This window comes from Amblyomma maculatum, chromosome 2 (genome assembly GCF_055883805.1).
Source record: "Amblyomma maculatum isolate TAMU_Amacu chromosome 2, ASM5588380v1, whole genome shotgun sequence".
In the NCBI taxonomy this organism is placed as follows: Eukaryota; Metazoa; Arthropoda; class Arachnida; order Ixodida; family Ixodidae; genus Amblyomma; species Amblyomma maculatum.
The window spans coordinates 57,168,532-57,181,857 of record NC_139345.1 but is presented as its reverse complement, the minus strand read 5'-3'; the positions used below and the strand labels follow the sequence as shown (position 1 = coordinate 57,181,857).

The 13,326-nt window shown below is 41.8% G+C and overlaps 1 protein-coding gene across 1 annotated transcript in view; it reads left to right on the top strand.

Moving 5' to 3' along the window:
* Positions 1-13,326, top strand: part of LOC146198707 (venom factor-like) — a 110,473-nt gene that overhangs the window by 5,958 nt on the left and 91,189 nt on the right. The window contains exons 2-7 of the mRNA XM_084594203.1: positions 627-787; positions 2,407-2,607; positions 4,951-5,021; positions 7,300-7,431; positions 9,650-9,692; positions 11,172-11,256. Of these exons, the coding sequence (XP_084450329.1) occupies positions 627-787; positions 2,407-2,607; positions 4,951-5,021; positions 7,300-7,431; positions 9,650-9,692; positions 11,172-11,256 (693 nt within the window). The remainder of the gene's footprint in view (positions 1-626; positions 788-2,406; positions 2,608-4,950; positions 5,022-7,299; positions 7,432-9,649; positions 9,693-11,171; positions 11,257-13,326) is intronic.

Sequence of the window (13,326 nt, the reverse complement as noted above, 5' to 3'; positions counted from 1 at the left end):
TCAATAACCTTCATAGTTACAGCATCTTCACGACAGCCTCAATGGAAGAAAATTTCGCAAAACAAGATAAGAGCTGAATATATTGTCCGTGGCCGCCTCGAGTTTTGTGAATTTAAATTTCAAGCCTGAAATGGTTTTGGATTCCCAGTGTAATTGCACCCCGGGTGGTCGCGATAGAACGAAGGAAGAGCACGGAGCTGAACCTAAACGCACATGGACGAAACGTCCCCTTTATCCCCTGGTGCATACATATTGCGCTGTGACAGGAGCACCGCATGCGTCAAAGACGACAACTTCGTAAGCTCAGGGTAGCCGAAGCCAGTGTATGTACGCCGCGAAGGAGCTTAAGTTCTGCCTTGCAGCACGAGGAACGCAAAGCGCAGACCCGGTGCCACATAAAAGGCAGTTTTAGAAAAGAGTAAGATGGGACAATGGGGCGCTAACTAAACCTAGAAACGCCGTTGGTCTTTTTAGCATAGATTTATATGCATGCACACGTCTCGGTACAAGGTTTAGAGGTATCCTCCAAGGTGTAGTGAATTTGCAATGAGCGAGAAGTTACTCATTAGCATCCAGAAATGTTGTTAGCCAGGTTTTGAGTCATTTTGTATCGACGTTGTCCGCAGTGAGTGCGTGGTCGTGGGCCCCAATGCGCTGCGGATGGGCTCCAATGAGACCCTGGCGATTATTGTGAGCGGCCGCTCCCCCCAGGAGGTGGTCATCTCTCTGGAGAGACATCGGCCGGGACGCGGCGTCTTCTTCCAGAAGAGGTTTGTCGCGCATCCAGGTGGGTGGAAGTAGCAAGCAAGGCTCACGGAGCAGAAAGCGGTTGCTTTTACACCTCTGGTGGAGCAATACATGCTGAAGCGCCTGTGAGCTCCTGGATACTGAGGTGCCTGTCAAATATTGCTGTAATTACAACCAACATGAATAAGCCCATAAGGCAGTAAAAAGGGTTGTGGTGGTTTGTGGTTTGTGGGGTTTAACGTCCCAAAGCGACTTAGGCTATGAGAGACGCCGTAGTGGAGGACTTCGGAAATTTCGACCACCTGGGGTTCTTTAACGTCCACTGACATTGTACAGCACACGGGCGCCTTGCTTTTCGCCTCCATCGAAAAGCTGCCCCCGAGGCCGGGATTCGATCCCGCGTCCTTGGGAACAGTAGTCGAGCACCTTAACCACTGCGCCACACCGGCGGGGTCAGTAAAAAGGGGTTGACCTGTTGGCATGTCCCCTAGCTCAATAATTTGTAGGGTCAAGAAATTCTCTCCAAGCTCTGGAGTAGATTTTTGTCGTTACAAACACAGAATACCTATGGTCGACAATGGAAGCTGACTTTCACTTTAAAACATGCCACGCTGTAGCAATTACCAAGATTTTAATCGATGTTTTTGATGTCAATTGTCAACCTCAAAACACCTGACATACCGTAAACTACAGCTGCTATTGTTCATTGAATTAAATAAATCTGATTTGAGGAAGAAATATGCCTCTGTTGCCAGTCGTATAAAATTTCTTACATATAGTAATGAAAACCTACCCTCGGGCATGGAGAAAATACTGTGCCTCTAAAAGAGACTGCACTAAAGACACGTTTCTCCAATAGTACAATTTTTATTTACACTGCATAGTAGAAACATTAGCAGTGGTTAAACACAATTAAACCAAGTTTCGCGAGAGGTAGGTCTGTTTTGCTTGGTTTTGCTAATACAACGCGTTCAATTGATGCCTTGTGCGTCTACCGCATGATCTTTGAGATTGAAAATCAATAAACTTTCAAGGTCCACAATTCAAGCCAAAATTCATTTATTTGTGGTGTAGTGGTCAGTTATTCACGTAGTTATGTACAAGCCTAATTGCCATATCACAGCGTAATGGAGACATCGCTAGACAGATTAAGTCTCAGTTTGACCTTGGCTCAGCTTCGAAGTCACACGGAAGGAACCAAGCTGTCCCGGGTTTGTACCTGAAGGAGTATTTCTGCATAGCTTTGAGCACTAAATAGCTCTGTCAGGCGATCACAATGGCGATGGTCGATGGAATAAATAAATAAATAGACAAAACCGAAGCAGATAGAAATTAGGTAAAGGTGCAATGTACTGCTTCTCACGCGTGCTCTATGAAAGCACTTGGATTGATAGCTGTATACTATGCTTTGACAGAAGGCCGTACCCGGGCAAATGTTGGATCCTTTCAAGTGAATCGAGATAAAATGGTGTAATGTGGATTCTAGAAGCTTAGATACTGCTAAGAGCAGAGAAATCTTCATATATTCAGTGCCTAGTTTGAACATTTAGTTTATAGAGATGACACTATAATTGATGCATAAAGCAATAGATACTATAACACAACGGTGTTTCCATTCTGTAGTCGCTAAATCTCCTGAACAAGACTTCGCTACCGCAGGCTCTCTGGAGATCGCCGAGGTGTTGGTCAGGTCCACCGATCTGCCTGATGTGCAGCCATCACTGGAAAACGCGATGGTGAAAGTTACAGTAGCATGCGGAAGGCTGTGGACACACGAGGTGATGCTTCCAGTGAGTGCAGCCTCGGCCGACCACCTCTTCTTGCAGACTGACAAGCCCATCTACCACCCGGGCTCAAGAGGTGAGTCTACGCGCCACAATTCGTGACTAGTTAAGGTGAACTAATGTCTGTAAATGTTTCTGTTTCAGGTCAGAATACTTTTTTCTCAAAGCGGAATCACGAGCAATTTAAATATTTTTGAGGCTACTTTTAACCTTGATTGCCTGCAATGTTTTCGCGACAACTGACAAAGTGTTCCAGAGCAAAAGTAATTTTTTGCAATTTCGTCAGTAAATCTTGTATTCTAAATTCGAAACACTGTATGCATGCATGCATGCATGCAAGCAAAACAAACAAACAAACAAACAAACAAACAAACAAACAAACAAACAAACAAACAAACAAACAAACAAACAAACAAACAAACAAACAAACAAACAAACAAACAAACAAACAAACAAACAAACAAACAAACAAACAAGTCATAAGATATAATAAATAAAAAAGGTCAAAGTTCACGCGTTTTACCTTTTCTGTAATTCTGAGCGAAAACCAGCCCATTAATGTATGTACTTTTTGTCTACGATGCTATGGACGTGTTTATTATTCTTGGTAAGCGAGAGCGAGCTATGATTCCATTCGGGTTTTGAAAAAGAAACTTATCTACTAAGTTTCCAACCTCAACACTCCATTACTATACTCTATGGTGTTTCTAATGGCCATGACCACTTACTTCCGGCTAAAGCAAGAGATAAAAAGTATAGTTTTCAAAGATTTGCGGTATGATTTGTTTGACCAGAATCTCAGAGACATCTAGTCCATTCACATTATTTCTCTGGTTACTAGCGGTTAGAGGCCACTATAGCCAAGCCCTTTAGATCTAGAATTTGATGAACGTTCTCAGCGTATCATGGTAAGTCTGCAGTGACAGGCGTATCAGGCACATTCCAAATACGTTATACTGTATGACTCGTACTGATGAAACAATGGCGCTGGAACACGATGGTGAAAATGTGGGACAGACAAGACAGGTGTCGTCGTTCCTGTCGCGACCTCGTTCGTAAAGACAAGTAGTTCTTTCTTTTGTGACTATCATAGGCTGATAGCGAAACGTCTACTAGGGCAACTGACTTCTCATCTGCGAGTACTTGGGACTGAGTCGAAATCGGTGCCTGAATGCGATTTGTTTTTAATGTTTCCGCAGCCTCTTTTCCGGCGTTGTAAATACATTGGCTGTAGAATAAAGACAGTACCTTGCGGGTAATGTAAAAGAGACTTTTTGCAATGAAATGTTGCATTACCCGTCAACAACTTCGGGTTACTGCACAGTTGTCCGAAGCTGTTTGTGCTCCTACCTGGCAGCATACATGTGTGTGTGTGTGTGCGTGTGCGTGCACGCTTGAGTATGTTTTGGTGCATAAGCGTCACTTTTAAATGAACTGATGAGTTTCACACTTTACTGCTAGGTTTGACACGCGCAATGTATTAGTGCACTCGTGGTTACGCGCGATAAGTTCCAATTTGCGAGTAATCGCGCGCTTTTACTATGCTTAGGATTAAAGGATAGAAAACTTGGCTTGACTAAGCGATTAGTAATACCTAAAATGAGAAGGTATATTACCAGAGTAGTGCATGAAAAAAAGCATAATTTCATGTTCGGAATGAAATTCGACCTGTCAATTGAAATGAGGAGGCTTAGACTAAAGATTCTCATTTGATAAAGGTAGGCGCTGATGATTTTCACATTGGGTCTGTGATGGCTGTCATATGCTAGCGGGTGCTATCACAACGTCTCCAGATTCATGCCTGTTTTTGTTCTATTTTAACCTGCCCTCCCCCTCCCCCCCCCCCCCCAGCGCATGCTATCATAAAATAAAATCACGCGTCTACGGGCACGCTTTATACTTTTCAAAGCATCTGGGAACCAATACGCCGCTGCTGTGTCGAGCGACACGTCCACTTTGTTGTGCAGAGCCGCTCAGTATAAGAGGAAACACACGAGCGTGTGGCCACCGCGCTTGTGCGTTTTACCAAGCGCTACCGCAGACAGCTGGCGAGAATCAGATGCAAAGAAGCATGCTCAGTAAACAAGGCGAGCTGTTCTTTTCGCGCATGCGCTTCTTGGCACAAATTCTCGGTGGCTTTCGGAGACAGCTCTCGGCTATCGCGGCGGACACGTGCTCGCATGCAGTCGTATTGAACGACCCTGTACGTTGCAAGCAGTGCTTAAATGCTGCCAAATGCTTTCTTGATTGCGCGTATAGTGTTCCTTCTTGTCTTACATTGGGGTCAACCTCAAGACTATCGAAACTCTAGTATTAGAAGCTTGACCTTAAAAGAGCCGAAGCTGAATTAAAGGAAGTATCTTCATAACTTTAAATGTATGTTAATTGTCTTTTTTCCATTTTCATTTGCTTGGCGCAGTAAATATCAGGTTCATTGCTCTGGACGGATCTCTGGTGCCATCTTCTTCACCATTCAGGCTTGAAATTAGGGTGTGTATTGTTTTTGGCTTTCAATTCTCTTGTGTGCTTTCTTTTTCCATGGTCACGTGTTGTTTTTAAGTACGATAATAGTTTACTAAAAGCTGGCACTGGAAAACAGCAAGGCAATTATTATGCTTCCTCATGGATCTCTCGCATTTTAATGAATAATGAATGACTAAATAGACGTATATTATAGTACGTGTTTTGATACAGGTTAGTAAAAAGAAAGAAAAAAGAGGGCATATTTTCAACGTACTGCCGTCTCGAAGTAAGCTGCGCCCTGCGCTCTAGATTTGCGCGCAAGATGTGGAGAGAAGACAGGGAAAACATGTGAGGTTGCCGTGATGGCCATTTTTACCAGGCCTGTACGTCTGCTTGACTGACTGTATCGATAGCGAGTGTTGGGGCGATCGAAGTGTAAAAAGAATTAGAAATGAAATTTCATGTTAAATCGTTATATCACTCTCTGTTCCCGAGGATAGCAAAACACTATCAGATATATCAGAATACACGCCTGCCGTAAGGCTTGCAGCACAGAAACCGTCATGCGCAAATTACTTCATACTGGAAATGTCCGCGTTAGCTGACTGTGTTGAACTTTGTTGCCTAAGAAACAGCGCCTCGTATTTACATTGGCTGTTCTAATCCAGGAAGGTCATCTCTATCAATGACTGCTGGTCCTGATAAAACTATATATGTCTTCACTGCCATCAAACCGTTCCATTACGGCGTGGGTACTAGTTGGTCCCATGCTCTGCGTGTATTGTTTGGTCATGCAGTGACACTTAGCGGCTCTCGTATCTCGTTAGTTTGCGGATATCTAGCTTTCCTTAAATATATAGGTATTGCGGCGAAACTCTGACAGAAAACCTGAGTGCACAGGGGGTAACCTGAGCATAGAAAAAAAAAAAAAGAAAAGCCGCTACCGCTCACCGACTCTTCTTGTATTAGACTGCTGCGCCACAGCGTGCAGCTTATACCGTATAAGTGGCCTATATATACGACCCCAGCTACCTTAACAACCGAACAAAGTAGCCTCAGTTGGCACATAAGCCTGTCACAAATCTTGCAATGCGAAATGAAAGTCGCGCACAGAAGGAAGGAATATGAAAGGGAAAAACGCGCTGGCTGGGGCTTATAAAATTAACTATATATGTTTTATAAACTTTTCATAAACTCTATGGTCATGCTTTAAGCCTATTACTTTTGACCATAGAATATGTAAAAAAAATATAGTTTATAGCCCTTCATATTTCCATTTGTCTAGAGATAATCTTTAGACTATATCCTTGCACTAAAGTATTTAGCAGTCTTCATTCCCTCTCGTCTATACCAGTGTATAGGCTATATATGGACAAACGTTTTGTTGACAATTTGTATTGACAAATGTTTAAGACGAATGCCGTTAAAACCTGTAAATAGTTTGAGACAGTTTACGGACTGTTTGAAAAGGTCTTGAGAGAAAACTACATATTTAGTAAAATATGATATACATAAATGCCGCCAAGTGTAAAATTCCTAATGTAAAAGAAAAACACCACCAAATAAGCAAGAAGGGATGACCAGACAATCGATGCAAGCAGAGATATAAGACCTGAAGCGAGGACGTCTTCTGTGATAAGGTGACAGTAAGGTCACAGATGCATAATTTGGTTTCACTCTATCTTATTTCGCCGATTTCGCTGGTCTATGCTTCATTGTTCATAGTAATGATTTTTTTTTTTACACTGAAATGTGGAATGGGGCCGTAATGCTTGCAGTGCCCGTTCTGGTTGGCGGATACTGTTTCAGATATTGTAGCTCTAATTTATCATTAAAGCAGCGACCGGTTGGGATTAGAAGAGGATAAGGAAATGAACGCCCACAGGAGAAAAAAAAAATACTGTTGATGGTTCTTTGGGGCATTGTACATGGGTGCTTCATTTTAGCCACAGCTATGCAAATTTATCTGATAGTGCCGGATGCACAAGCTTAACGGTTAACACTTGAAGGCTCGAGTTTCATCTTTTGTAAACGCTCCAAAACAACTTATTTTAGCAGCGATAAAAAGAAAATTAAAATCCTTCAGGCTGCTGTTCTTATGGTCGACGTCAGTATGCTTCGCCATCGTTTGATTATCTCAGCTTCGTTCCTGGACACCCGCCATATCAAGACATCCGATGAGGAAGGTGGTTCATAGTTGCTTAGATAAGTAGCAGTATATAACGCATATATGTACATATAACCTCTACGTGCCTCTCTTATGCGTCTTGTTCTGTGGCCATCATGTGCGGCTTCGTGCGTACAGAATCCCCAAGACGTGGTCCTGGAGGTAAAGGAATTCACTCCTAAGCGGGAGATCATGCTGAGCCACCAGTTCGACGTGCCTAAGCATACCATCCTTGGCGAGTGGGCATTGGTCATGCGGTATGGACACAAAGTAGGTTACTCTGATTTAATAAGAACGTCATGCATGATTTTATATTGCCTGAACACATGCTAAAGACAGCCGTTTATTTAAATTGTTTTCATAGCCGTGTGGCACAAACTTACAGAAGCATGACTAGGCCAGAGTCTTTAAAGTTCTAAATTACTTCTCTTTGTCTGCGATAGATAATGACACGTATTGTCGAAACATTAGACAACGAATCTGCGGCTTCCCGGAGGGCTTTTATTCTCGTCAATACTGAAAATAATAATTTTGCTTTGCTTTATGTTGTCGGCATAGCTTTTTGACGTGCATGTGCAAATTTGCGGGTCCGTGTGTATCGCTATTCTTTTTTTGTTTATTCCTGAGCTTCACGTCATATAAAGGCGGATTTAAACACTTTTTTCGCGATAATAGGCAGGAACGCTAGCGATCGCGCTATTAGTGCATCCCATTGCTGTGTGATCACACAGAGGAAGAAATCCGCTTCTAAACCTGCTTATTTGGCGTGTCCACGTCCCAGGGCTTAACAAACTTTCACCGCTTATGGGCTGAGCTGTCAGGCATTAACGTCATGACATTTGCATTTATGCAGTGGCGATCAGTTTGTTTGCACGCCGAAGAGAGCGTTACAGTGAATTTAGTTCGCTAACTTCTCGTCTTTATCCGCATCAGCACGCCAAATTTTGATAAAAGGGTTCTATTCGAAACCAGGATGCCTCGGGCCTGGTAAGGGCCTGCTTCGGAATGTGGGGCAGGGGCTGAGCGCATAGCAGCAAAGAAAGAAGGTAATTAAACAGGTACAGCCAAAACAGAGCACGTACCCCCTCTACCTTTTACCTGTTACGGAAACTACCAAGCAAAACAGGTGTCCCGTATTCTCAGCTGCGGAGAACGTACCCTTGCCTCAAAACGGACATGAAAGCCATGCCTCTGACTCATCCCTTCGACCCTCTGGCAAATATTGTGCAATTGCGCGAGCGCTCTGCAGTTCCCGTTCGTCAACTTGCTTAGACTATGTGGCTAATACTGAATGCCCCTTAGATTTGCTGTTCCCGCATTCTGGTGGTTTGCCACGGGTGGGGCACTGCATCCAGGTCAGGCCTTTCAGATTAGATTACTACCATCGAAGGAAAAATATAGCGCCGCCTCCCGCCTCTTTACGTTCGTGTTTCGTCAATTCTGTAATCAAAGAGTTCTGGTGATCCCTGGTCATATATCCTGCAGGGCGAAAAAAAAAATGGGCCTCACCGCGCTTTCTGTAAAAAGAAGAGGAAGCTTTGGGAAGCCCCATAATTACAGACTTCGCTAGTGGGTCTTTTTGTATGCGGAAACAAACATTCTTCGCTTATATATTGCAAAATATATCACTAAACTAGGAGGAAAACAATGATTCCGCCTTTAAAGAGCACACCCGGGGGCTTTTTTAACATTCTGGGTTAGGACAATTCCATCATATTCCTTAAAACCCGACTCCGGTACAAAAATATTAAAAAGAAATACCAAGTAGAAGTATTTTGAAAGCGAAAAAAAGAAAAACAAAACCATACCAACCTTTCACGTCATGGACATGGCAAAAAAGTAATCGTGAGCGCACTAATTAGCTAAACTGGTCCCAGTAAGTGACATTTGGTGTCGCTGTTTGTCAGAATTGGCCGAAAGCGAGCTAAAAATTTGGCCCTAGCGAATATTGGCGGTTATGCATTCATGACGATGGTGATGATGGTGGTGGTGATGCTGGTCCACCCTTTATAGCGGGTCGGCGGTTTAACTTCAATATAGCTGAAGGCGTGGGCAGAAAGTAAAAAAAAAAAGAACTAAAAAAATCTCGATAGTTGCGGCAGCGTCACAGGGATGTAGTTACCTGTTGCTCGCCACCAAAACTCCAGCCGTCCCTTCGTACACCTACGATCGCATCCACCCAGGGTTGCTTGTAGAAATCTCCCCGACTGATGCCACGAAGTGGGAATTTTGAAAATTCATTTGTGCTGCAACAAAGCATTTCAGCATTGCTGAATTTTGTACAAATGAGCAGAAAACGCAAGTGCATGTACTGTGAAGGTTTGACTAAAATCCGAGGGAGGCTGAAAAATTCCGGTGTTGGCTTTTAAAGAATGTTTGCGGTATGTGCATCTTCAACTGTCTGTCAACGTTTTGCGGCAACGGCTTTTGCGTGCTTTTTATAAAATGTCATGAAATGACTTTTTCTTGTCGCTTCTTTTCATTGCAGTTTCAGCAAAATACGACAACCACATTCGCCGTCGAAAAATATGGTAAGCGTATTTGAAAACAAATTATGGCAAAAGGACCACTTTTGCCGCTGTAAATGCATGCAACCCTCCGCAGTTATGTTCCAGGCTGCACTAAAACTAACAAACTCAGTAGATAATTTGCCAACAAAAATTACTGAATCGTAATAGCTTACAGCAGGAAGCTATGCTTGCTCTCAGCTAAGGTGGCGGTTTTCTCTTGAGGTTAATAATAATAATAATAATAATAATAATAATAATAATAATAATAATAATAATAATAATAATAATAATAATAATAATAATAATAATAATAATAATAATAATAATAATAATAATAATTGGTTTACAGGAAAGGAAAGACGCAGTATCTGGCACACTTTTTTGGCGGACACCTGCACAGCGCCGTAAAGGAAGGGAGGAAGGTGGGAGGGAGAGCGGAAAGAAAGAAAGGAAGAAAGAAAGAGAGAATGAGTGAAATAAATAAATAAATAAATAAATAAATAAATAAATAAATAAATAAATAAATAAATAAATAAATAAATAAATAAATAAATAAATAAATAAATAAATAAATAAATAAAGAGGGGTCATAATGAAGGGCTGCGGAATTATTTCGACCCCTTGGGGATCTTTAACGTGCACTGATACAGACGCCTCTCCGATTTCGCCTCTTTTGAAATGCTGTCACCGGTGGTCGGAATCGAGCCCGGGTACTCCGACACAGTAGTCGAGCACCTTAACCACTGCGGTAGTGCGGTATGGCTGTCTATAAGCTAAGATGGCTTACTTATCGCTACAGTACAAGAAATATAGGCTAAATGCTCCTTTTCATTAAAAAAGAAAGCCTCTCGTAAATAGAGGCCATTAGCGAGGCTCACAACGATGCAGCAAATGCTCTAGTGCATTTGCTGCACCGGCAATAACTGCATATTTTCAGTGAACAGATTTCTTTAAAGTGACAGTCTACAATCTAACTAAAACATTCGAAAATTGAACAGAACGCGATTGACACTGTGCAATGACTTCTAGAAGTGCTATAGCACGAAAAGAAGCCCTTTTAGCTCCTTCACATGAGGTCTTTATGGTGCACATCTTTACCAACATCTGCTTTATGAAACCACTGAGATTACGTTGCTGTTCAAACGCAATATAAAATGCCCACAGAATGACCGCAACGATAATTTATGCTGATTCCCTGATTTGAAGCAAAATCGTTCATTTCTGGTTTCTAAGTGGGCTTTCGGAGGTATAGAAGAGACAAATGAAAATCAAACTTCCAACGTGCGACATTTTATATTTTACTCATCTAGCAAGCAGGCATTTAGCAGTGAAACATATTATTATATTTAGTTTAATGAGCTTTGTAGGAGTATATTTACATGTATGTAATCTTCTTTTGGGTTCAAATGATCCTTTACAGTAGACTTTGCAGGTATTTTTTTCTTATTTTGTAGAAAAGTAGCTATTCGTTCAAGGATGGACTGATTTTCCCCATTGCAGTTCTCCCGCGATTTTCGGTCAAACTGCACACGGCTGGTTATATCCTGTCGAACTTCGAAAAAATCCTCGTCACTGCCAGAGCAAAGTAAGTCTGTGGGTTCGAATCTTTCTGTCATTCTTTTTCCTTTTACACAAACTCCCTACTTTCCCTATCTCGGGAACCTGGGACTCCACGTGATGACTCACACGGCCTGTGGTTGGCTGTTCTTACTTTTCTTCGGTTAAAGATCAAAACTCCAGAGTATACACAAAACATGAAGACAGCGCATAGCTCTTCGGAGCTCAACGGTACTCCTCGATCATGTTTCGCCTATAAGGTAATGGGGATATTAGCAGCGCTGTGAAACTGCGTGTGGTTCAGTGTGCCTTTTGGTTTCTTGTATTTAGTTTCCTCGACATATCTCTATAACGCGATGAGACCAACCTAAGTAATGCCTGTAGCAGCGGCCCTGAGAGCTGTGCTTCACTACCGGAGTCGCTGCTGAAGCAAAATTTAGCTTAAATTTAAGGAAAATGTTCTAGATTTGATGTACTGGTAGCGACATAATATATATCACAATAGACAGTGGCTATAAGGAGATACAAAGTAAAAAAAAAAAAATAAACTGCAGTTTATGCCAATGAGCCATTGTTCGCAGTGGCCTGTGCTACTAGCTCCGCTAACCAATCAGAACAATAAATAAATTTACCCTCTTATTGTTCGGCAACATCATAAAAGCCAAATGGATCAAAATTGTTTAGCTACCAGTTTTTCCCGATGGTTATTCTTTGCGTAGGTAAAAAACCAACAGCGTATGATTTTTTTTTGGTTGAATATCTTTTATATAGCGGCCACTGCATGCACTGTAGATTTCAGTTAAGCATTACTACAGTTAAGAAAAAGCGCACATACAAAAAAACAGGCTGCTGTGGCATCAATACGGAGCAGGTTAGGCACGCCACAGGGCGGCACATGGTTCTAAGAAGCCTGTCACTAGCGTGGAGGCGATATATATATATATATATATATATATATATATATATATATATATATATATATATATATATATATATATATATATATATATATATATATATATATATATATATATATATATATATATATATATATCTTTCCCCTAAACAGATTACATTACTATTCTCTGTGATTGTCCAAGTAAACATTAAAAAAAAAACATAAAGTACCATCCCCAACGCTTTCCTTGGCTTCGCCGACTGTTGGCTTCTTTCCTTCATGTATTATAACGAGCACCCTCATTTCCCCTTAATTGATCTGCTTGTAGCTTACGGGTGTCTCGGTTCTGGCAGTCTTGAAGCCATAGGTAGCGTAAGAGGGTTCTAGCACAGCTTTCGCCCTCGCTCTTGATCACGTTCTACGTGACGCTGGCGGTAACAAAGGACGTTCCACGTCTGCCGCCTTGGCTGAGGGTGGCGCTGGTGAACACTCTCAAGGTTCGTATACAGACAACACAAATACCCAAGAAAGTAGCAGGGGGGGGACAGCGGCCGATGTAGCTCAGTTGGAAGAGCACCGGACGCGTTATTCGGAGGTCGTGGGCTCGGTTCCCACCATCGGCACGTTGTTTTTTCTTCTACTTTGTGTTTATTTATCTTTCCCCTAAACAGATTACATTACTATTTTCTGTGATTGTGCAAGTAAACATTAAAAAAAAAGACAAAGTACCATCCCCAACGCTTTCCTTGGCTTCGCCGACTGTTGGCTTCTTTCCTTCATGTATTATAACGAGCACCCTCATTTCCCTTTAATTGATCTGCCTATATATATATATATATATATATATATATATATATATATATATATATATATATATATATATATATATATATATATATATATATATACATATATATATATATATAGACCTGTTTCGCGGCCCCTCAAATCCTTCTCTCTGGATTCAGGTGTGAATAGAAAGCGTCGCATAAAAGCTCAAATGACTGATAGTTTATTTCCAGTGTCAGTTTTGAAGATGATACGACAATTGACATCAGAAACCCTAGCTTGACGCTCCACTAACTAAATTGGAAGGTGTTTGGTTATTGGTGCGGGGCAGACCAGTATACGATCTGTTCCACTCATTGTGGTTCTGCCGAGCTGCGAATAGCCTCATTTTATCGCGACAGGGAAAAAAAA